This window comes from Hesperophylax consimilis, chromosome 10 (assembly GCF_061612785.1).
Source record: "Hesperophylax consimilis isolate HC1 chromosome 10, BYU_Hcon_1.0, whole genome shotgun sequence".
NCBI lineage: Eukaryota > Metazoa > Arthropoda > Insecta > Trichoptera > Limnephilidae > Hesperophylax > Hesperophylax consimilis.
Genome location: NC_142845.1, coordinates 721,294 through 748,457, shown reverse-complemented (window position 1 = coordinate 748,457; position 27,164 = coordinate 721,294). Strand labels below are relative to the sequence as shown.

The 27,164-nt window shown below is 34.7% G+C and overlaps 1 protein-coding gene across 1 annotated transcript; it reads left to right on the top strand.

Annotated features, from left to right (window-relative positions):
• Window positions 1–10,416: 10,416 nt before the first annotated feature.
• On the top strand, window positions 10,417–20,458 carry LOC149420130 (glycoprotein-N-acetylgalactosamine 3-beta-galactosyltransferase 1-like). Its single transcript, XM_089636309.1, has 6 exons — window positions 10,417–10,433; window positions 10,714–10,991; window positions 13,767–13,905; window positions 14,311–14,534; window positions 18,919–19,076; window positions 19,831–20,458. Exons 1-6 carry the CDS (start codon window positions 10,417–10,419, stop codon window positions 20,026–20,028), a joined length of 1,014 nt encoding a protein of 337 aa, XP_089492435.1. The 3' UTR covers window positions 20,029–20,458.
• The last annotated feature ends 6,706 nt before the right edge of the window (window positions 20,459–27,164 follow it).

Below are 27,164 nucleotides of genomic sequence, written 5' to 3'. Positions count from 1 at the left end.
TTTACCTGTTGTATAAACTTGAAATAATAATAATTTCTCATCGAATTTCTGATTTTTTGCAAGGCGTTTTAAATGTTCTATATACATCTTCATTTTGAAGATGTCGTAAACCAAAAAAAACAAAAGTAGATAAAATTACCTTTTAGATTTTTATATTTGAAATATATATTAAGTAATATTTAAAATTGAAAAAAAAACGTATCAAAAACATTTTTAATTAAAATCTAAAATATCAGAGGATTAAAAATTCCCAAAACACAGTCCCTTTCGTTTAAAGAATTTGCAAGAAAATTTTCACTTCTCTTTTTATCTTGTTCATACAGTTAAAAATTGTTATAATAATTCCCAGAGGATAACCAAAACATTAGACATTTTGAATTGATTGTAGCTAGATATAAACGTAATTTTTTGATTTTGTATTTACATACGTATGCATAAGGCATTTTTATTGATAAAAAACATCAATTTCATAAAATTCTTATAAAATTCACGCGGTAACAGTCAACTAAAAATAGTATGTCTGAAATAAGGTAGCTTTTTCAAAACAAAATTCACAAAATTACACTATGGATTAAAAGTGACAAAAAATAACACACACACACCAAAGTAAATGTAGTAATTATGTATCGTGGCCGACAAATTACCCAAATTTATTATTTCTGATAAATAAGATACGCACTCTTTAAGACAGGTACTTTTCCGTTCTTTAATTCTATCGGGTATATAGGGTAAGGTTGTTGTTCCGAATCCGAGACAATGGACAACTTACGTACTATTTATACTCCCATTCAACTGTTTCACTTAGGCATGCGGTCTCTTTCATATCCGCAAACATACGATACATAAAAAAACATACCACAGTAAATACCTCCCGAAGTTAGTCACTTTACCCCCGGACACTATATATTGAATTATACTAATGTAATGTGAATTGGTCTTTAGAATCTAAATTAGGAACAAAAACATGCTTTAAATCACACATCCCAAACCTCAAATCAAAACTGTCATATTACGTAAATTGTCGGGAAAATACGCCAGCCTGCCAAAATCAAATGTAACGAGACATCTTCTATTGGTAACTAGCGACCCCCCCCCCACCCCCTCCCCTAGCGCCTAGCCCTTTAACTAGCGATAATACAAAAAGGACTGACTTACTTTATCCTGCTTCAGCTTCCGGTCCATTTATTGTTAGTGTTCAGAGAACTGAACAGGGAAAACTTATTCATCCTTTGGATTTTGGAAAATTCGTATTTGAATCAAAAAATAATAACCTTGGTATTGTGAACGGTTCAATTAAACCGGAAGGGCGATATAAATTATCTATCGAGTTTAACACTGCCGCTTCCGCAAATGGATTTGTAAAAAAAATTGACTCGCTCTCAAATCATAAATATAAATCGTTAAAATTTAGGGTTTCAGTTGCCGCCATTTCTGAAACGTGGTTAAAACCCTCCTTTCACTTAAGAATTCCAGGTTATTATTGTCTCAGACACGACAGACCGGATGGTAAAGGCGGCACGGCTCTGATAATCCATAATTCTATCCCGTTTAAACAAATTAATATTCATACTCCCTCCGACGATATCCAGATAATAGCAGCTGTCTTATCTGATATCACAATATTGTCAATATATATTACTCCCTCTACGACTTTTATTGAAAATGAATGGGCACCAATCTTAACCCAGATTTGTTCCCCTTATATGATCCTTGGAGATTTAATTTATGCACATTCCCCTTCTTGGGGTAGCGAAATAACAAATCGTTCTGGCCGCGATCTTTTAGATTTTATTGATACCCATAACCTATGTTTTTTAATTGACGGATCGCCAACCAGATTCACCCCCCCTCATCAACGGAAAAGTGCTGTTGATATATCTCTTTGTTCGTATTCGTTAGCATCTAAATGCTCTTGGGAAATCCTAAACGATCCCCTCTCTAGTGATCATTTCCCAATTATAATTCGCTTCCACCATCAATTCAATACTTATTCCCCCCCCAGTTAAAAATAATCTCAAATTTAGAACGAAAAATGCGAATTGGAGCACTTTCTCTTCTGAACTAGATAACCTTATTAATTTAACAAAATCGTCCCCGGGAGACATCAGAATGCAATGTGAGACGTTTCCTTCTATGGTTATAAATGCAGCAGACAAATCCATCCCGAAACGCAATGCGAACATTAAAATAAAACACTCTACTCCGTTGTGGGACGAGGAATGCACTCGCTCCGTCAACTCTCGAAAAAAGGCAATTTCCTCTTTTCGTAAGTGTATGTCACTAGAAAAATTTTTATCAGTTAAAAAAGCCCAGGCAGAAATCAAACGAATTTTGAAAAATAAGAAGCGCGCTGGATGGCGGAAGTTCGGTGAAAACCTGTCTCCGGAAACTCCTCAGTCTTCAGTTTGGTCTAGCTTAAAAAAAATCGGATCATCGTATTCTCCGCCGAGAATCAAACATATATCAGAAGAAATTCTTAAGCCGGATGTGAAGAAATGCCTTCTATTAAGCCGTATCCATCTCACTCTAACTGGCTAGATGCTCTTTTCTCCATTGATGAGATGAAACGAGTGATAAGAGCCCTTTCTGACTCTGCTCCGGGTCCCGATGGAATATTTTATAGTTTCATTAAATCATTTTCTGATATGGTGGTTGAATATTTCTTATCTCTAATTAATAATATGTTTGAAACAGGACTAATTCCAGATGATTGGAAAACTCAAAAAATCATTCCCATTTTAAAACCTGGAAAAAATCCATCTGAAATTTCGTCTTATCGGCCTATTGCTCTTTCATCATGTTTGGTGAAAGTAGCGGAGCGTTTGATAAAAAACAGACTAGAGTGGTTTGTTGAAAGTCAAGATATTATCTCACCAAATCAGTATGGTTTTCGGAAAAAGAAATCTACAATGGATAATTTGAGTTTGTCCACAACTGATATCCGAGTTTCTCAATCCCTAAATTCTTATACATTGGCCACATTCCTTGACCTTTCATCAGCTTACGATGATGTTTTACTGAATGTTTTGAAAGAAAAGCTAATTAAAAAACAAATCCCCCCGAAATTAGTCCAATTTATTATTAATTTGCTCACAGATAGGTCCGTTATTATTGAGTCTTCCTCTAAATGCTTAAGGCGCAAACTATGGAGAGGTTTACCCCAGGGTTCTGTTATCAGTCCTCTGTTGTTTAATATTTATATTAGCGACCTAGACTCAGTAATTCCTTTTTCTATCAAGCGACTTTACTTTGCGGATGATATCCTTATATATTTGTTACATAAAAATGTTATTCTTGCAGCTAAGGAAATGAATTTGGCTTTACAATATATTAAAAGCTGGTTGTCAATAAATGGGATGAATCTGGCGGCATCTAAAACAAGGGTCGTGGCTTTCACGCGCAAAAGAAAAATTCGCCACTTCTCAATCTCTTTTGATAATGTGCCTCTACAAACCGCTACTCAAATCAAATTCCTTGGTCTTCTTTTGAACCATAAATTATCCTGGCTTCCACACATTCAGATAATTTCTACAAAGTGTGAAAAGGGACTGAATATGATGCGAGCAGTTTCCAGAGTATGGTGGGGATCTCATTCTACCACTCTTAAATTAATGTATAATTCCCTAGTTTGGAGCCACTTGGATTATGGCACATTCCTTTTTGACCCCCTCCCTAAATATTTAGATAAGAAAATGGAAAGAATTCAATCAAAAGCCTTCAGAATGATTATTGGAGCTATGAAGTCTTCTCCAATTAATGCGCTTCAGGTGGAATGTGGGGAGCCTCCATTATATTTCAGAAGGTAATTCCTTGCCAATAAATATATTTTCAAGGCTTTATCGTTATCACATCATCCTATTAAATAAAGTCTTAATCGGTTAAGTGTTTATTTGAATTCTAATAAAAGATTGAGTGAAAAAAAATGTTTTCCTCTCCTAATTAAAAGTTTTCATCTCTATAATTATTTGTCATCTTCCCTCCAATATCTTAAAGAAGTTCCCAATCTCCCTATATACAATATTCCATTTAAGGCAATCACTTTTATGCCGAACACAATAACATCAGACTTTCGGAAGAGTATTTTATCTTCCCCAAATGAATTTCAAAATGTGGATGACTGTTTTAAAAGCATTGTGGCTTCAAAATTCCCTGGATTTTCCATCCTTTACACAGATGGTTCCAAATTAGAAAATAAAAGTTGTGGAGCATCGATATATAGTCCAGAATTCAACATCAATCTCACTTATAAATTACCGAAAGAAGTTTTCATATTTACAGCTGAATGCTTTGCAATTGAACAAGCGCTAAATCAAATCCAGGTTCTCAACATTCATCGAGCCTTACTATGTACTGATTCGCTAAGTACTCTAACTAAAATTATGTCAAATATTCTATGTTATCCGGAAGACAATACTATATGTAAAATAAAAAATCTTCTCATTTCTCTGAGTGAATCTGGGTTTGAGACGATATTGGCCTGGGTCCCTGCCCATTTGGGTATCGACGGTAATGAGATGGCCGCTCTCGCCAAATCTGGTTCAGATTCCGGAACTATCCCACTAAATTTTAGAATTCCTATCTCCGATGTCTTCCCGATTCTTAAATTCAACACGACTAGTGCCTGGGAAGAAAATTGGGCAGTCTCCAAAATAAGAACTGGATCTTTCTATGCTGGAATTCAAAACCATATCCCTGCTAAGCGATGATTTCACGGTAAAAAACTTTCAAAACGATTCATTTCATGTATTTCGAGAATGAGAATTGGTCACTGTTCAATTGCATCTCACTTGGCTAGAATTAGAGTTTTGGATGATCCGGTCTGCCAGTGCGGTGTGGAAGAGGAAACCCTCGACCACGTTTTTTTTAACTGTAAAAACCATTCATCTTTCAAGAACATATATCGCCGGCTTATTAAAATCACACATCAGTCCCCCCTTAACATTTCATACCTTTTATCTCTTAATAATTAACCTGAATGAATTCAACATTTAATTTGTTTTAGTGATCTAAATGAGTCCAATATTTAATTTGTTTTATTATTCTCCCAATAGATTAACCGATTTTTTTATCCACTTTAACTGTTACCGGCACAAAGCACTCTTTTCAGGGTGAAATGCCTAAAACAAAAAACAAAAAAAAATTTAGTTTATAGTTCCGAAAAGTGCGTTTAGCAACAATTTTACTTTACATAACATGTTTTGCATTTTATTTATTGATATTTTATAGAAAACAGACACTTTTCACGCAGCTTACCGATTAGCGACATAATTAGATTATATTAACTGTAAATATCTAAGTTTTATTTTGAATCAGACTATACAGCCAGTAACAACAGAATGTCTTTATATGCAACGTTTACAGGTGTTTTTTTTCATTGGACAGCACAAACAGATTTGATTAGAAGTTACACGCAAAAGGGTTACATATTCAACTCGAAGCTAAACCTGCAACATTGAATGTTTGACCCTGTGACTTATTAATGGTCATTGTCTTTAACCGGAAATTGCAGTCGTTTAAATATAAACATCAGTTGTTCTTAAAGGAATCAGGGTAGTTAAAACAACTTCTTAAAATAAGTTCAATATCCGGTCTCTACTATGAACGTTTTTTTAATATTTTACCTGCGAAAGTATTCCATTGCACAATTTGGGTGGATTAAGGTTCCGAAATAAAATAATAATACCCCCTGCTTTCAACACCAATGATGTGGGGGAGTCCAGAGGGCTGCAAAGTACGTGTAAATAAGTAGTAAATATAAGTGTTGATTTACCTGTTATGAAACCATTCTGTTCAGGACATACGCTTTCTTTAATTTTGTCAATTATTTTATCCAGAATCAGCTTCTCAAAAAGTTTTGGAATTATTGATAGTATGCACATCGGTCTATAATTAGTTACTATATTTTTCTCCCCCCTTTTTGAATATTGGCGTTATATAACTATGTTTCAATAGATCAGGAAATATACCCTTCGACAAAGAATGACAACGGATAAGCAGGAACGGTGACACACTTCTGTAAGAGTAATGGTGGAATGTTTTCAGGACCGGCATTTTTATTGGGATCAAGTAGATTTATTTGCTTTATAATTTTGTTGAGTCAATGCATACATTTTCATTAGGAGTATAGTTAGGTAACGAAAACTGATTAGGTTAACTTTTATCATATACATTCTTGAAGAAGTCGGCAAAGATCAACAGTATTTTCGATACCGTCGGCTTTTTTGTCTTCAAAATACATAATATTCGCAATCAGCCCTTCTTAAAGTTTTGCTGAATCGCCAGAAACGTTTTATATTGTTAAATATATCATTCTCTGTCTGATTAATGTAGTCGTAATAACATGCCCTTGATAATATATTATAATCACTCCTAAATTTATAGAATTCCACATACAAACTCGGTGTTCCTTGTTCCCTATATAGTTTATGGGCTATTTTTTTACATTTAATTAAATTTAGCAAATCTTTATTAAACCAGACTGGGTATTTAAATTCTTTATATTGAGTGACAAAGTTGACAAACCGCTTTATGTGATTAGTTGGAATTAAGTAGAACGGTTCATTATTGTGATTTATATCATCACTTTCCAAGAAACACCAATCAACCGATTTAAGCGAGTCACACATACCCGAATTATCTCCAATTCTGAAATTATAGCTTGATCTTGTAGGCTTCAGATGTTTTTCGCCAAAGTCTTTTATACAAATATTTAGTAGAGGATGATCGATGTCAGGGAGTATGCTGACTTCTAGAACTATACTCGCTTTGATATATTAAGAATTAAAGAATATGAGATCCGAAACATGATTGTTAATGTTTCTCTTTAATTTTTCGAGAGAGATGTGTTACAAGTGTCCGACAATTCGGGGTCATGCAAATCCCAATTTACCTTTGGAAGATGTAAATCACCTTCTTTATTATTTCTTCGTCTTCATGCTGGTTTTTATATACAACAATGTTGGCCGAGGGGGGTATGTATACAGAACTAATTATTATTTTCTCACTTTTACATTTCACCAATACAAACAATTGTTCAACGTTAGTGTTTTTATGTGTTTAATTTCTTAGAAGTAAATTTATTTTTTATATTCCATGTTGAGAAATTGAGATTTGTTTTTAAATTCTTTTGGGAAAATGGGAAATTAGCCCTGAAAATGGGTTGGGAAATTTAAAAAAACATTTCTATTTTTAATTTTGTTATTTCAAATTTGGAATATTTTTGATCCTGAAAATTTTTTTGACGAAAAATTTCTTAGAGGAAATTGGAAAGTGGTCAAATTTAATCGAAACATCGGACGGAAATGATGGAAAAGTTTTTGAATTTGAGAAAATTAAATTATTTTTTTTTTACATTATTTCATCGGTGATGCTGTTCGAAAACTTTTTGAAAATTACAAATGGCGCCACTTCCGTTTATAACAATCCTTAACTGTACAATTATTAAGATAATAATACTATCAGACTTAACTGTTCTAACCGGTCGGTGGCCGAGTTGACATCGCGTTTGGGTCCCACCCAGGCGTAGTGTGTTCAATTCCTCGGCTGGCTAAGTCCTCCATCACAACACAAGCAACATTTTCAGCTTTCTGTGGTGGTAGTAGGAGATTTTCAAATATTGTCAGGTTATTCATAACCTGGGAATGTTTGACTTTCTTTTTTAATAAATAATAAGTAAATAAGTAAGGAATTAAATTTTTTAGAGGGTATCAAAGTATTGAGTTGGGTTGTAACGTGTCTCATCTTCGTGATTATTATCATACCATTATATTATTATACTATTTAAAATTAATGTGAGTTTCGATTTTTTTTTTAATTTGAAACGAAAAATATAAATCATGTTATGTTTTTAGCAGTTTCTCGGACTACTTTCTTCCAAGGTCAATAAGTTAAGGATGATAATTCTCAGTTCCTTAACTAAGGGAGAGTTTTTTGTATATTTTTTTGTCCAAGGTAGGATGGTTGTGTATTTTAGTTTGTTGTGTATTTTTGGTCCGAGGTGTGGATTATTGAAACATTGTGGTAGCGCTCACTTGTGTTGTCAAACCATCTAGGCTACGGATTGTGGTTTGATATGTGTGTTCAATTTTAATATTAGGTTCTTTATTTGTGTTTAAATTTTTAACGAAATTTTTTCGAATATCTAGAATATTAGTTAGTTGATTTGTGTGCAAATAGGCTCTCTCCACAATAAGCGAGTTTCTGCACTCCTGGGACAATAAAATGAGTTATTGTTAGTAAAATCGAGTTGGGACGATCTTAGAAATAATAAAGTATTTTTTTGCTTTTAGGGATCATGCCTGCGGTGAATTACAAATTTATCCTAACGCTAGCGACAGGATTGTCCGCTGGGTTCAGTTTTGCTTACATTTTACTCATGCCCAGAGAAAGCATTCTACAGAGTGGCTGGTTTGGGTGAGTTGCTATATATTTATAGTAAATACTTTGGTAATTATAAAACAACAACTGAACAGTTTCGAAGAAATAATCCTAAAGTTCGAAGCACTTGTTGTTACGATAAATGATTTTTATAAACAATCTGATTACAATGTAACTTTGGGCTTTTCCGCCAAAGTTTGTACGCAACGTTTTTGTCATGTCCCACGATTTTGGTTTCCCACAGTTAGAGGATGTACCGAATATGGAATAGCTTAAGAGAAAAACATTGTGATTATAATTAAATCTCTTACTAAGTCTAACATTTAAATCTTCGGGAACATAGTTATATAACATAACTTGGTTACATATTTATATAACATGGAATAACGTCGATCTTAATCTAATTGTTTTTATTGTATTACCTATTTATATGACTATTTTATTTTTGATTTATATTTTAATTTTATATTTAGCTACCTGCCTAATATTTTTTTTCTCTTTGTTTTGTCTTATTTCCATTTTTATAATTTTTTTTTTTTTACTCTATTTTATTGTTTCCCTGTTTTATTTCATGTAATATGGCAGACTGGGATTGCACTATCCTCCCAGTCCTGCTGGATTAAAACTTAAATAAAATACATAATAAATTAAAAATGGTCTTCATTTAAGACAAAAAGTATAACAATACAAAAAATCAATTTTCAAAAAGGTTCTCCACGGGACACACAGATTTTTTAAATGTTTGCATGCAATAATCAGATACGAAATCGATACTGTAGTAGGTCCCCGAACACTCAATATGACTCCAATGACAGGTTATGAATTGGATCCATCTCTCGCCTCTGATATCGATTGCTGTATAACTAGTATTTTTTATTATTTAGATATAAAATTTAACATTTTATATCTAGTGTACATCTATTGTAAAAGTATTATAAAAATATTCGATAACCTACTTACTAGTATTTATACTTCCCAACATTGAGACATAACCCACGAAAAACTGCAAGACTTTTGGCTTCCTTAACATTTAAAGGAAGTCCATTGAACATTTTGAAACCTTTATAATAAATATTGTTTTGTGTTGCCGATAAATTTGTCTTCAGAAGCCTAAAGGCTTAGTTACCGTGTAGTTTTGTTAGGACCAGTTGTTTCACAGAATTTGAACAATTCATCAAATTTCAAAGTTAATTTTCATGTAGGTACTGTGAAATTTCTATTTAAGTTCTGTTTTTATTTCAGTTCTGTGAAGCAACTGATTCATAATGATATATTAACAGAACTTGAACAGGACTTTCACAGTGTTTGAAAATTACCGTTAAAATTTTACGAATTGTTCAAATTCTGTGAAACAACCCGTCTTTATGTCACCAAGACCTCCCATATTAGGAATAAGGTAAATATAAAAATATTATTAATTGGAATAAAATAAACTTGAATTTAACTTCATAAGATTATGAAATTATAAATTTGCAGATGCGTAGAAATGAATTGTCCCATATAACATTAGAGCAGTTGACATAGTTCGGGACTGGTCATGGACTGGTCCTTCGAGTGTGTTGCAATGGGCTTATTGCATCAGCACCTTCTACCACCAATTTATACAGTGTAGTCACAGTTTACTAATACTGTCGACGCGTGCGGTACGGCCGGCGTTCGGGTGGCAGTGATTTCCCCCTAGATTTCAGAATAAGTTCACGAGGGGGTGGCCAGAGAATTGGAAGCGGAAACGATGGGTTATACACTTATACAGGGCGCTCTTGCTTAGCTTTTGAGAAATAATGCCGTGTTCAGTCAGTTAAATATAATTGTCCTACCTGTATACATTTTAAATCAATTATTTTGATTAAACGGTAGTGTGTTTTACCAATTTAATTTATTTTTGAGAAAAAAACAAAACATTTAAAAAACATCGGAGGCATTGCACTTTTTTACATTAGCTCCAAACAGGAGGCCCAGAGGAAAATAATTTCTATCAGGGCTTATGTCATCTTTGGGGATGCTGTGTGGAGGTTTTTTAAGGAAATAAAAGAGAGTAAGATGTGGGAAGGAAAAAGGTATGAGGGTGGGTAGGACCCTGGGGCTCAGTGTGTTCAGGAGTGACGGACGTTAGAATTCATCCCTCCCACTGTGGTGCAAGTACATATATATATAAAAATATCTCCCTCAAGCAGTCTCTCCAAATCCGGCCCGCCACACACCCACTCACCCCACAAACCCGGGCATCCCTGCTAAATTACCACTTGGGGTGACTTATGGCAGAGGCGTTAGCAATTAAAAAACATTGAAAAGCCTGAGCGGCTAGAATCCACAACTTATTTTTAAATTCTCTTCCAGTAAAAGTGACACACACCACCAAAACGATTTCCGGGGCCCGCCACACTTTGACCAAGACCAGGACCAAGTAGTGACGGACTTCCAGTTTGGGGCACATGAACACGACGAGGCATTCCACAAGTTCGAGGACACGGCGGTGGCAGACGCCATGGCGAGCAAGGTGCGCGTGCTGTGCTGGATCATGACGGGGCCCGCCAACCACGAAACGAAGGCCATTCACGTCAAGAATACTTGGGGCCGCCGCTGCAACATCCTTCTCTTCATGAGCTCTGTGGCCGGTAATCATTTTTAGTCGTGGACTGCGAAAAACGACCAATCTCCGTTTAAGGTCTATTTTAGCCAGACAGAAAGCGGCCTTTTTTATATAGTGAAACTTCAGTGTTTTCGGGAGTTCAAAAAATCGATCACTCTCTCACACGCTTTAGACAACTTTAAGATCTATTTTGACGAATCTAATCTCTCGGCTATTTCCATTAAGCGGTTAAAATTTGAATCACACATAAAAAAAGTTAAAAAATGTAGTTACATTTTTACCTGAAAGGTTCGTCTTTTTTAAATCGCAGTTCTAATAGAAATAATTATAAGTTCATTTAATTATCTATGGATACGGCCTGCTCTATTTAGTCTGCACCGCAAACCGTCTGGCCCTCTTGAAGATCTTAACCGATTTTATTTATTTATTTATTATATTTTACGCCCAGATGGCTTTTACATTTAAACATAAAGGCAGTACAATTTAAGATGAGAAAGAAATATACATACATACATAAATGAATTTTAAAAAAATGCATTAAAAATTTAAATTTAGTTCAGTGAAAAATAAAAACCAAAATTTAAAGTACTGTGATCAGAGAATCACAACATTATTGTTACTGTACTGGACGGGAGTCCGCACAAGACTGTAGATTTAGGCGCCGGGTCCAAACCGTGTCTTCAACCGATGAGAATGCTCCTTTACGGCCGATGATGATGATAGTAGTAATATTTGATGAAATCTGCCTCCCGCACCCAGGCTTGGTGAATGTTGGGCACTGGGTGTGCTGTCGTCTCTGCTCGCTTCTTGCGTTGGCGGTTTTCCAGAGGAGGGCCGGCTGGTCTTGAAGAGGTAACACCAGAAGATCTTGGAGCAGAAGACTTGGCGAGGTGAGGCAGATGTTGGGCAGGAGTCACTTGTAGATAAATAAAACGCTTGGTTTCGGTGGTAAAGATGAACTGATTTATTTTTAATTATGTGGCTGCTTATATTTAATTAGCCTGACTCGCGCCCGACATTGGGCTAGGAGCCCAAAAGTGGTGGGGGGTTATACCCGCGTCAACAATGAGTTTATAGCCTCCGACAAAATGTTGCATATTCATTTTGTCGGCAGTACTGGTGATAGTGGTCGCTTAAATTTGCGAGTTAGAAAAGATTTTGAACGCTTACATGAATGACAATTACATAGTTTAAATGCATAGTAGTTATAGGAATGTGTATCTTGACAACTAGATTTTTTTTTTGTCAAGATACGACAAAAAATAAGAAATGTTTGTAAATAAATGTGTAAAAATGATCTCAAAGCGATCAAATTTGTAAAACATGTTAAGTTAGTATTTTTCCGAGGTCCCCCGTAACATAGCGCTCAGAAAGAGATAAGATTCACTATGCTACGAGGTTCCTGGATTTTTGTACACGCAAAAAAGGTAAAAAATATTGTTCAAAAATGGGTTTACATATGGGTGAAAAACAGCTTTTTTAATATCTCCTCAGCGGTAGTATATCGAAAATAGTGTTTATTTGACTACCGCCGAGGGGATGAACAAGTAAAATACATACATTTGTAATATTTAAAAATTGATTTTTCCTAGTAATTTTTACATACAAAAAATGCTGGACATCGATCCACGCGGCAGGTAAGCCGGCGACGCGGTATCGATGCCGTTCGTAGACAAAGTTTTCAAGCGGCCTGGGCCGAAAATTGGACAAAATGGCCAGTGGCGGGGAGTGGTGATTTTGCCAGTGGCGTGGGGTAGGCACATTTTATAAAAGTAAAACAATTTTTTATGAAATTAAATAATATGGTCAACTACGTCCGTTACAGTTACGGTATTGGTTTCGCATAGTACGAAACCGCTGTACCGGGAATTAGCTAGTTGCAGGAGTTCGGAACTGTCCGATTTGTATTTTAATATTTTATATAAGTTAATTTTAATGATGAAAAAACTTTTTTTATTTTTTATAACTAAATAATACTACAGATTATGATGGTTTATAATGCTTCTATGAATCATATATTCAATTTGCCGATGTGGTTGACAAATTTAACAATGAACTTCTTTAGTGAGAACTTGTATCATGGATAAATGATTTGATTATTTCATGTTTATATTGTATCAGTGACATATTCCATATATCTATGTGCGAATACATATTTCCCAAGTTTTGAATTCTGTGGAGTGGTATATTGAACTGCATCCTGTTCGTAGTATTACCACAGGAGGTCATCAAATACGTATTAAATTTTAAGAAATATCTCCCACGTTCCGATCAAGCAAAGAAAACCTCGGGAAATTCTTGAAATTACCTTTTTTCGAATTTTTAATTTTAAGTTTACGTGGCTATTTGAACCGGAGAGCCTTACCCTAAACAAGTGAGGCCGTCATATATGTTCCAAATTTACTAGCGCACTCAGCTATTGTAACTTCAAGAAATAAATACCGTTTTCTGACATTGCAAAGGAAAGCTGGAGAAATTCTTGAACATTTTCTGTGATTTTTTACCTACTTATAAGCAACTTAAATCCCAATATTTAGTGCAATGTTAATCAATTTCTGATTTTGTTGTAAAAGCATGTTTAAAAAATGGCAAACAAATAAATATACAGGAACAGGCAAACAAATAAATAATGGTTAAATTTTGGGCGTCCCAAGTGCGCCCCACTTTTAAATTTGACACCTCTAGTATTGAGTCACAAAATTCCTGGAAAAACCGTTGACTCTCTACACAGCATCATGACACATCCCATTATTATGGACGTTATAAAATAATAAATATTAAAAATAATATTTTATTTCAGATGAAAAACTTCCCTCGATTGCGCTCCGTACGAGAGAAGGACACGACCATTTATGGGGTAAAACCAAAGAAGCCTTTGCGTATATTTATAAACACCACCGGGATGATGCAGACTGGTTCATGAAGGCAGATGATGACACGTAATATTGTATTTACTAATAATGTAGTCCAATCCTGTACATTCTAGCTAGAGCATAGAATCAATAAATAAAACTAGAAGTGCGTTCCATACAAATTTGAAAGAAAACAATTGTTTCATTTAGCCCATAGAACAAAGAAGAAAACTAGAAGTCCTTCCATACATACATTGTATTCATTTTTCGAAATCTTACTAGAAAGATCAATTCACACGTTTTTTTTGAAGTCATAATAAAATGCATTCAAGTGGCCTATTACAATTTGTTCCTCGAAAAATTGACTTTTTGCCCTGTCTAGAAGGTCGCTTCAATTGAACGGGATCCGTGAGCTCAGAGCGTATGAGCAATGAGCATCCTATGCTCGCCCGATTCGTAAATTGCGCCCATTTCTGATGGTTCTCTTTGCAGGTACGTGATCGTGGAGAATCTGCGCTACATGCTGTCGGCGCACAGCCCCCAGGAGCCCGTGTACTTCGGGTGCCGATTCAAACCCATGATGAAGCAGGGCTACATGAGCGGGGGCGCCGGCTACGTGTTGAGCCGCTCCGCGCTGGACCGCTTCGTCGAGGTGGCACTGCCCGACGACAAGCTCTGCCGGCAGGGGGACGAGGGCGCAGAAGACGTTGAAATAGGCTAGTTCATTCATTCATTCAGAGTGGTAGATACTCTTGTATTGCTCTGGAAACCCCCGGTTAGAAATACGTTGCTACATGAGCGGGGGCGCCGGCTACGTGTTGAGCCGCTCCGCGCTGGACCGCTTCGTCGAGGTGGCACTGCCCGACGACAAGCTCTGCCGGCAGGGGGACGAGGGCGCAGAAGACGTTGAAATAGGCTAGTTCATTCATTCATTCAGAGTGGTAGATACTCTTGTATTGCTCTGGAAACCCCCGGTTAGAAATACGTTGCTACATGAGCGGGGGCGCCGGCTACGTGTTGAGCCGCTCCGCGCTGGACCGCTTCGTCGAGGTGGCGCTGCCCGACGACAAGCTCTGCCGGCAGGGGGACGTGGGCTCAGAAGACGTTGAAATAGGCTAGTTCATTCATTCATTCAGAGTGGTAGATACTCTCGTTTTGCCCTTTAAACTCCTGGTTAGAGATTCGTTGCTACATGAACGGAGATGCTGTCTACGTGCTGTGCCGGTCCTGGCCGGTCCGCGCTGGTACACGACTGGACAGAGAATTAGTGCGATTTTGTATGAATTGCATTGTAGCTAAATCTAGGGTGAGGGGAAATTGCCCGGCAGCCATCTTGTATGACAATCTTTTGGAATGATTTGTACGCAATGTGGTGCTTAATGAACTAAGGTGAGTTGGGGTAAGAGCACTGTATAAAATGAATAGATGAAGTTTAAAGAAATCCCATACGTCACAGCATTATCCCATCGCATTCAAATTTTTACACAAGGAATATTAACTATTCCTTAATCAAATTGTTTTATCGCAAGAAGTTAATCTGCTGTTTTTATTATATTTTTAAGTATTCAAAAAAAAGGTCTTGATAGATCCACTTACCCCGGAGGCGGGGTAAGTGGATCTAACCTCAATATTTTGATTTTTGGCTAAACGAATAAAAATGTTTAGTTGCCAATCCAATCAAACGCACTAAACACACAATTTCGCCATTTAAAAATATTGAATATAGTGGAATATACATCATAAATCAAACATTATTTGGCAGATTGGGTGCAATATTTTATGACTAGTGATGGGGCAACGAAAACAAACTTTTTTTTATGCATTAGTATTATTTTTCACAATATTTACTAACAATGTTATTATAATAATATATATTTACTACTAATAACCGAACTTAATATGTTTTTATAGGAACTAATATTTTGGTTACTAGATTTTAAAAAATTACACAATATATGCAAATAATAACGCCTTTGCGGAACTTTTTGTTTCCGACATTAAAATGATAAAAAATAAAAAAAATAGCATTTCTTTTACAGGTAAGAGTTTATCTCATACAAAATCCCTTATTGAATATTAAAACCATTAAAGGACAATTTGAAAACGAATTCTCCTCTTCTCCCAGTTAAGGGGTTTGGCAAAACAGATATAATATCTGCGTTATAAATATCGGATACGTCATCAACTTTCGGGAATGAAAATACGTTACGATTTTCTCTGGTTAAATGTGAAACCCTTCGTACATATTTGACTGTCTTCTTATATTCATCATGTTTTATAATATTTCCTATGTAATGTTTGAGGCTCTTCTTCGTTATAAATTTAGTAAGTATCCAATCACCAACTTTTGTCTCAACGTTTAAATTTGGTTGTACATCCAGTTCTTGCAAAATGCCATTAATGTCAATAGACAGAACATCATCTAAAGGTACGTTATTTTGATTGTCTTCCACGTCTTCCATTAATAGATTTTGGAAATAGTCGCATTCATCTTCAGAACTAGACTCCCAATCAGATTCGCTGACAGATGTTTCGGACGCCAGGCTAGGCGTTTTTTTGTGATTTTTTTTTTATTCAACTTTATATTAATCACTTTAGACTTCTTGCTTGAACAAATTTTCTTCTTCGAATCATTTAGTTTATTTTTTAAACGCTCTACGACATCATCATATGTTATAACCTCCGCACCGTGTGCAACTTTCGTCTTTTTTACTTTAGCAGGTTCGTTTTTTTGTATAGATCTCAGCATAAGCTCTTCAAATGATTGTTTGATCTTTACAGAACACAGAAAATCTGAATTAGCTGTTTTAATTATTCGGTCTTCTAAAATTGTAATATTCTTCAACGAGTTAAGGGAGTGATTTTTGGTAGTATAAGTACAAGACTCGGAATACTGAATTGGGTCATTTCCAACATGTGATACAAATTGTTCTATAAAAGGTTTGACTTCTTTAGATGTGGAAGGTATGGCATAAAATTTTTCAATATTTTCTATTGATGGTAGTGGATTTTCAGGTAATGTTTTTGTTGGTTGCGCATTCCAATTGTGACTTGGTTTATCTATTTTTATGTTTTCCTCATCAATACACATTTCAAAATCAGTAGTAGTTATTATTTCTATGTCTGATACTATGTTTCGTTTTTTTAAAGTAGTATGCACATCACTAGTAATATTTGCGTCCATACAAAAATATCAGGGGGAAGTGGATCTACAGTTAGTAGCATGATAATTTATGGGGGAAGGGAATCTAGTCTCATAAATCACAATTCTTTAAGATATTCACAATGCAAATATATACACATCAAACCTCAATTCAATTATAGAGTACTCACCAATTTGTAACTTCCTAGCACAAGTTTTTGTCAAGTTATAGATAAATGAAGGCAGCGCTCACAACTCGCACGCAGACTAAAACCAACTGCCAAAATTTGAAGCTCTCTAACAACTTTCTGTGTTTATGAAGCAGCTCCATTTATATGTCAGAATGAGAATTTAGCTAATTATATTACACTCTCATAGATGGCAGCGCTTGAATATTGTATTCAAAGAAAGTAGAAGGCCTGGATGAACTTCCCCCAAAAATTCACTTACCCCAACTCACCTTATTTTAATTTTATTTTTGTGTTGTTAATGCAACTGCATTAAAAATTTTCCGTTATATCTATAACGGCTTATAAATTCATTTGAGTATTTGATGAGACAAGAAATGGGATATGTCATTTAAAACATTATATAGGTTTTGACCATAGACATATGAATATTAGTAGACCTGCCCTAAGTGATTAAAAGCGTATTATCCCCACTCCCCATACCGGTTCCATTGGAGCCGGCTGGGCTCGCGTATGGCCTCAAGTGAAATTTGAAAACGTGACGTCATCATTCTTGTGCGAACTATGGTCGAGGCATCATCGGTTCATTTTACGAAATAACACGGCAAAATGTTGACTTGTACTATGAAAACTTGTAAAAATAGATGTGAAAAAGAGAATAAACCCAATTGTCGTATTACATTCCATATACACGGTGTCCGGAAACTCGTAGTACAAGCGGGAAACTGGAGAATCTACACCACATGGGGAACCCAAAAAAACATAAAGTTTTTTGATTTGAGCATTTTCAAAAAAAAAAAAAAAAAAACCAAAAAAAAATATTTTTTGGCTATTTTAGGGTTAAAGTTTTTTCTGGTGTTTAGGGTTGAATAACAGATGTTTTAACCGTGCAGAGCAGAAATATTTTATGATTACACCGGGTTAAATGAAGGGTGATTTCAAAATAATGCTTCAAATCCGAGTTTCTTCATTTGTTTTACTTTCAAATAGTTTTAATTAGTTGGGTACTTTGATCTTCAGTAATAATTTATAAGAATTTGATTAAAAAAAAAAAAAATAAAAAAAAAAAATCAACTTCAAACTCGATTTACTCGATAACGAAAGCTCAAATAAAAAAAAAATATACTACAAAATCGACTCCAAATGTGATGCAGATTCACCAGTTTCCCGCTTGTACTACGAGTTTCCGGACACCCTGTATAAGCATTATTTTACTTTATTTAAAGCATATTCACATCGTATAATACAGATCAGTTTTAGAAACATATACTATCACATCGAGAAACGTCTGGACGCGAAACACAAAGCTGGTTGGTTGCTGGGAAGTAAATTATGAACATTTATAAAAGTGTCTTAACTAAATACTTAAACGAAATATTCAACTCTGAAAATAGAACCGAATTATTTGCCGAATTTGGACTTCGCAAATTTTTTCATAACGTGGCGAGTAATTTGCGCTCCCATGTAAAAATGTCTATTCATTCAAAAGCAGATTTTACTTTTAAGAAGTAAATGGTGATATTATAATGCGAGATGCCTATTTACTGTCAGATTGATTTATTGACGAATCACAGTCAGTCTTACGCCCTTCGTTCTTCAACAGTTGATTTTACCCCTCGCCATTATCTTCTCGTCTATTAATTCCTATGTCTGTGGTTTTGACATTTTTTATACGTCGTCCGTGGCTTTTTAGGTCCACGGTTCACACAGAGCTCGGAAGACAAGCATTGGTGGTTACATGCAATAAGTTTGTGTGTTCTCTGACTATAGGCAAGTGTCTCTCCAAGGTGGGGATCCAGGCTGGGGACTCGCGGGACCCGCTGGGTCGAGGGCGCTTCTTTCCTTTCGTCCCGGAGCACCACCTCATCCCCGGTATCTTGAAGAATGACAGCTGGTACTTCAAGTACGTCTACTACAAGTCTGCACCGGTAAGATATACTAGGATATGTGATAGCTGACTAAAATTTAGATCTCGTATACCTGTTACATTTCAAGAATTATTTTAATTTAAAGAAATTAAATATAATAACATGTTGTTATATGAACCTAAATGCATCCCAAATACAAAGTGGAACTCGTATTAAACCAACACCACCTAGGACATAAGGCAATACTGCATAAAATCAGCCTCCTAACTTGAACGAAGTAAGAAGTGTAAGAAGAAGAAGTGAAGCAAATACTTATGTACGATAAAATACTAATGTTTGGTCAAACTTTACTCCAAACCATTCATACCTCCGAGCAACTCCAGGTACATGTCAGCTAGCACATAATAAAAACTACGTTTTTTGAACGATCGCGTACAAGTAAAGGGGAATAAGAGGCAGATTTCATTCATTGTCCCGGCCTGAGATCTAGGTGGTTTTGATAATAATATGCAGGTAATGTGCATTTATATTAATTTAGTCGTACTTGGTAATAACGATCACCGCTACGACGAGCAATATTTTAGTTCAGGCTATCTTCATATAATTCTTGGTTGTTATAACGAGGTCTTTTCACTGATTATATCCTCGGTATATACTTGGTATAACGAGCAAATAATTTTGTTGAACAATGTCGCAATGTTGTATACAATTTATAACATTTTGGGTACGGTGTCAATTTACAGATATAGCCGTCCCAACGGCGATTTTATAAAATGATTTATATGTTTTCTGTATGTACATTATTGCATTTTAGGGCCTGGAATGTTGCTCCGACAGTGCCGTGTCGTTCCACTACATCTCACCGAATATGATGTACGTCCTGGAATACCTCATCTACCACCTGAAGCCTTTCGGCATTAACTACCAGATGGAGGTGCCGGAGGACGTGCCCACAACAGAAGTGGTCCTGAAGGGGGTGCACTCCCCCGCGGTTACCGAGGGAGCTGCGTAGCAAGGTGTTGAGGACTGAGGAGGTCTCTGGATCAATAGAATATCATGAACACAGTTCTGATGTCAAAATCATTTGGAAATTTAATAAAATATAACTAAAAAATTTCTTAATATCGGGTTATGTTTGAATTTCGAATCTGACATATAAATTGACGAAAAAATATATATCAAGGACCAGTTTTTTCACAGAATTTGAACAATTCATTAAGACGCGGCATTCTGCATTTCGAATTGTAAATCGGCAACGCCCACCTCTTTTAGTTTTCATAGAGTTCGTATAGAGTTACTATAGTCGTTATAAGCGAATCTTACGTTTGCTACATCTGTTGAAGATAATAGAAAACATTGAAAAATTTATCAAAGTCAACAACCAATAAGTCTCCATTATTTAAAATGCCCCTAATTTTCAAACTGTGGGAATTATTTTAGTTTTTTTTTTAAATATTATATATTATAATATAACTCATATAAATACCAATATTTTACATTTTTATCAAATTAATACATATTTAAAAATTTTATTCGAATTTTAATGTTTCTCTTATAAAGTTAAAACCATTTTTTTATCGAAATGAATTAAGGCTTTTCTTCAATCAGTATATCAATAATCAATTTCAATATCAGTATAATATGTTATTTTACATATTATAATATCTACTTTCGTACATTTATATAAATTAAATACTAAAATTTTCTCCCTTGAAGGTTTTTCTTATAAGATTATCCATACAGGATGTCCGTGGGTAAAGTGCACTGACTTCGGAATGTGAACTACAGGATGTCCGTGGGTAAAGTGCACTGACTTCGGAATGTGAACTACATGATGGTAGAAGTAAGAAGTCAAATTATTATTTTAGAAAATCCATTGGTTTTTTTCCCATAGAACAAAATTTTTCATTAGAAGAATATTTATTTTTCCTTTTCTTTATTTAGCCAAAATCGACCTTAAAACTTTGGAATTTCGAAAAAGTTAATCATTCTTTTTTACTTGTATAATCACGCAGAATCAATCACCTGCATCCTGTGTGGAGTTACGTAACAAAAACGTCATCATCATTTAATGGCCTATTCAAAACGAACTTACTCGGTTTTTCCAGTTATCAATGCATTAAATATGTCTTTAAATGGACGTATTCTAAAATAAATAAAGTAAGTATAAAATAATAAAAACATCTTGAAAAATTTGAATATGTTTTTTAATACAGAGTTGTCCCTTAGGGATAATTTATAATACTGTTGTTTGTTGATTTTTTTGCTTTGACTTTTTTATTAAAGTAAAAATTTAATTTTGTAAAGATATATGTAAATTTTATAAAAGTATACATGATAGATACATTTTAATTAAATATATTATTAATATTAAAAAGAACTGAGAAATAATCTCACAGTTTTAGAACAATCAGCTTCCAATGCCTTGTAGCGAACGAATTCGAACCGTAAAAAACGGTGGCCAGTTTTAAAGTGTATATTTCTGTACCTATTATTCCTGCGATTAAAAAACTGAATTGGTACAGCGGCAAATAATATTTATCGAAACTTCACATTCACTTCACAAAAAATGGTTTTTGTTGGAAAAAATATCAATCATGACTTATAATATAAGTGGAGTGCCACAAGGCTCTCATTTAGGGCCCATTTTGTTTATTATATTCATAAATGACATTGTTGATATATTTACTAACATAAAAGTATTACTTTTTGCTGATGATTTGAAACTTTATAAAGAGATTAATAACATAAATGATTGCATTATATTACAAACTAATTTGAGAAATCTTTTTGAATGGTGCTCTATCAACAAACTTGCATTGAACATAAAGAAATGTCAGTTCATTAATTTTTACAGAATAAATAATCCAATATTTTTTCAATATACATTAAATGATAAAACTTAAATTGCGTCAGTGAAATTATTGACCTAGGTATATTGTTCGATAGCAAACTAACTTTTGTGTATCATATTAATAACATTATCGATAAGGCTCTTAAGACTCTTGGATTTGTTTTGAGAATTTCAAAAGACTTCAATAATTTAGGCACATTTATCATGTTGTACAAAACCCTTGTTAGATGCCAACTAGAGTATAACTCTACATTATGGTCTCCCTTTTACAATATTCATTCCGATAATATTGAAAAGATTCAACATAAGTTCTTGAAGTATATAAACTATAAATTGCATATTCCTGTAGAAAACATTGATTATAACTACTTACTAGATAAATTGTCCCTATTAAAACTTTCTGAAAGAAGAATAAACACAGATTTAATAGTACTACATAAAATACTTCATTACAAAATTGACTGTCCTGAGTTACTCCAATTAATCAGCATCCACATACCCCAAATATCTTACCGAAATTTACTACCCTTTTATTTTTACAACACAAGAACACTGTCTTATCAAAATTCCCCAATTCCAAGACTTCACAGTCTCGGAAATAAATACTCTGATCTGGGAGATATATTTCATCTTAAAAATAATCAATATAAATATTGTTTATTTCAATTCTTTTATAGATCGAGACACAAATAGACATCTATAATTTCCGCAATATATATATTTTTATTTTTATTTTGAATATCTATTTATGTGAGACTTCTTATCATTTTTACTAATGTATCTTATTTTATTATATGCTTTTGTTGTAACATTTAATATTTTTTCTTTTTTCGTTGTATTATGTTTCCTTTATTGTTTTAATTTTGTAGAATCCATAATAACTGTGATACTCTACTATTAAACTTTGTGGTGTGTAAAAGCCCATTAGGGCGTGTAATAATAATAAATAATGCAGGTCACTCCATCTCATTTTAAGAATATGACCACTAATACAAAATTACCGCCTTTGTTTGTTACAGTAAATGGCATGACACAATTGCGCTATATAAATGCTATGTTATTATTTTTATTCCATATAATGGTACTGAGAAGTAAAAATTTCGTTTTACAATTTAAAAAAAAAAATTATTTGGAGTAAAAAACGTATGGTAACATAATATAAGAAAATAATTTATTGTTTATAATATATTAATATTAATGTAATAATAAATATACGGGGACTATGCAAAATGGGCTTGTCCGCCCTCAGTAGCAAGAATCTAACGTCCTGATCGCGTTTGTTATTTATTTCCCATTTTTGAAAAACACGTAAAATAAGTTATTCAAATATTTGAAATTAAATACTATTTACAATAAATCACATAATTTCAGATTGTGCCGTCTGCGCGGGGAATGACGATTGTTTGAAATGGACTTATGTAAATCCGAATGTTAGAGAGAGCGCGCTAATATTTATAACGATTGAAATGAACAGACGTAAGCGACAGCTGTGAAATAGAGCAAAGATCTCTAGACTCGAAAAGCTTTAGTTGCATTTAAACATACACTCTGAATTTTTCATGCCAACAAAAAAAACGTGTTTTTAATAATTTTCGGAGATTACTTTGCGATTTTTTTTTTGCTTGGGAATTTAATGTAATTAACGATTCGGCATAATGAATGTATAGATATTATCTTCATATTATGATTATCTTGATATTATCATCTTGATTAACTTTTTTGCTTTCTTACAAAATAAATAAAAACTAGTTCTGTGCTTGAAATCGAATGTTTCTAGACTCCATTTGTCAAGCGATTTTAATGCCTATTACCTACAATATAAGGTATACCAAGAATATACACATTTTTGGCTTGTAGCTTCCTCTTAAAGAGTTAGCGAGAAATTAGCGAAGTTAGCGGCTTAAATTTCTAAGCTAATTTTTAGTCATTTGAAAGTTCTGTTGATATATCATTATGAGCCAGATGTTTCACAGAATTGAATAATAACAGAACTGGAATCGAATTTTTACAGAACTTGAAAATTTGAAGAATTGTTCAAATTCTGTGAAACAACCCGTCCTAAGTAAAAATAAATACTTAACATTTTTAGTGCTAAAAGTCCGCGCTGCTTCCACGTAGTTTTACTTTCATTTAACAAACGATTAATGGTTTATTTCACAATTTAAAATTTAAAAATTCTTTTCGGTGCAAACATCTCTTTAAAGCTGAGATTCCAACAGAACCATTTGAACATGAATAAAAATTATTGCGCATTCTTACTTGCTCTATTATTATATTTCGTTCAAACGGACTCTATTCTATAGTCGATCCTCTATAAGTCTATAGAATAGAAAGTTGAAGTTGTTTCAACATTGGGTTTCTATTTCTATCTGGCAATCTATTGCAAAGAAATCCGCTCTCTCACTGGTTCTTTGAAATACGCAATAAAATATACTTATATTATACTTTATACCGACATCATGTACAAACTTTGCCATTTTTTTTGTATTAGGCAATTCACCCTAAAGAGAGTGCTTTGTGAAGTTTGCCATTAAAATTAATAAAATAAAATAGATGATATTGTTTTGTAAAATATTCACTTGAACCAAAAACCTAGTTATTAATATTTATTAAAGTTAAACGGTGACCGGATAAATCATCAAAATGATAATTTATCACATCTTTAAAAAGTTATATAAAGTCATGGAAACTGATGAAACAAAATTATTAACTGGGTTACGTAGGTTAGGTTAGGTTAAAAATGTATTTTTTTCATCATTTTGAATGACTTTATATCACTTTTTAAAGGTGTGTTGAATAGTCACTGTGTTGAGTTAGCATGGAACCAAGGTAAACATATGTTTACAAGACAGGGTTTTATTCAAAGGACTAAGGATAACATATTATTATAAGCAGTAATTATTAGCCTGAAACACAAATATAAATTGAAAAATTTTCCGACAAAAAATAAATTCCGCCGACGGGAACCCTCACCTTCTGATTGCCGGTCAGATGCACGTAAGCACTGTGCTACGTCGGCTTATTTTTAACCGCCAAATTAATCAATAAATACTAGTATTTAATTCAAAAATCATTACTTTTTGGTTATTTTCATCTAGGTGGCGTCGAGGTTCATCTATAGTGAGAAATTAATTATTTAACAACACCTTTCCTACAAACATAAAGTTGGTTATTGTCGAGATATATCTCGACATATCTCAGATAAAAAATAATTTCCTTCGGGACCTATGTCATCTTTGGAGATGCTCTGTAGGGGGTATTTTTTATGGGAGAAAGGAGTAAACATGAATATTGAAAATACACATGTTTTTTCTATGATTCCTAAGAAAGTAGAAAGTTTTTTTTCATAAAAAGGGAATGACACATACATTGCTGAGTAAATAAATATAGACATCTTTTTAAAGTAAAACACTGAAAGTTTCATCGAAAAATATCAAATAGGTAGATCATAAGATACGAATATTTTGCGGAAAGTCTAATTTCGAAAAAAAAATTATAAAAACACACGCCCCCAATTTGGCGGTAAAATGCCCAACCATATAGTGTTAACAAACAGATTGCAATCTTTAGAGCACTGGCGTCAGGTTGGAAAGCTTTTATTGTTCTACCGGTATTTTAATGGAAGATGAAGACTTACTAACGAGATGGATCTCATAATTATTTGTAGTATTCGGTAAGTTTTATGGCAGTTTCATGCACCTGCTAAAGTACTCACAAAATCAAGTACAGAGTTCATTTAGTGTTGGTTACTATATAGAAAATAATTGTTTGTGAAATTTAAAAAAAAAAACTGACTATACTTTTTTACGTGAATACTACACAACAGACCTACTACTACTACTTCCAACCATCTGGAGCCAGTGAGATTATGGCATCCCCGATTTTGGGTATGTTGCCAGGGGCGTCCCTGAGCCAAAGGTGCTTTAAAATTTTTACGCCCCTTGTCAAAACCAGTAGACGCCTAGGTAGGTGATAATAATATGATTTAAGATTTTCACGGCCAAAAGTATTTTTCTTATTTGTTATTGGGGTGTTACGCCGTGTTGCGCTAACTCTTCTTTAGCCAACGTTTCGGACAGCATTTCAGTGTCCATCATCAGGGCAGATGTGTTATGATAACACGATAACGCCACATATGTGTTATGAGATGTGTTATCATAACACATATGTGGCGTCGAGAAGAATCCAGATTAACTAATTAATAATAAACCGCTCGACCTACTTAGTACCTATCTACGAGTACCTACCTTCGGCTCAGATCGTAAACAAAGCAACCTACCGGCAACAATACGATCGCGCAGTCAGTCTGGCATATTACGACAACTCGCCAGAAGGTTCGAGTCTACCGCTTATGCATAATTGCCGCGCTGTCGAAGATTCCTGAAACACCCAGACTGTGCGAGTGCCTCGGATTTAGTTGCAATTCATCTATCTACTGTTGCCACCGGCCGTACGGTATAAATAAGCCTGACGCAGCGAGCAGTCAGTCAGTCAGTCATCAATCTGCCGTCTGTGGACAAATCTCACGAGTGACGTTCGACGCGTCCCGCGCCCCCCCGCGAAGGACAATACACCCGGCTTCGCCTGTACAATCATGGACTCTATTGGGACATCAACTTAGCGCCTTGGCCACGTCCCTGGCCAGCGCTACACGGATTACAGCGCCCTGGTTTCAGCGTCTCTGACCAGCGCTTCATCCACGCACCATGACCACCACGAGGACACGCAGCATCCTCACTGGTCTACGCAGCTCCCGCTCAACTGCCTACAAGGTCCGCCGCACCTTCGGCCTTCCCGTCAGCACTGGAGTACTGATTCCCAAAATCGCCAGTGCCTGACAGTCATCGAGTCCCGGTCACCAGCGCCCGGCGTCGACTCACTGACCCGCGCTTGACCTGCCAACATAGCCAGCATCCGGTGAATTCATCTATCCAGCGTCAACTCTCATCACGGCTATCTGACTCAATAAACACTGTGACCTTCACGACACGCCTTTTATTTCGTGCCTCTCACCTGATCCCCAAACATACAATATATATATAGATAACACTCCTCTTACACAATTGAAGTCGCCCGAATATGAATAGTATAATTATTTTAAATCCATAAAATAGCAGAGTATGTTTTATTGGTAAATTTATAAAATATGCCTAGGGCCCCTGGACTTCTAAGTCAGGGCCTGTTTTTTTAAACATATGTAATTATGTTGTAATACTTATATGGAAGATAATGTTGAGTAGGTACAAGCATTTATTATCGTTTAAGTTCAGTGTAGAATATATTTTTTAATAATA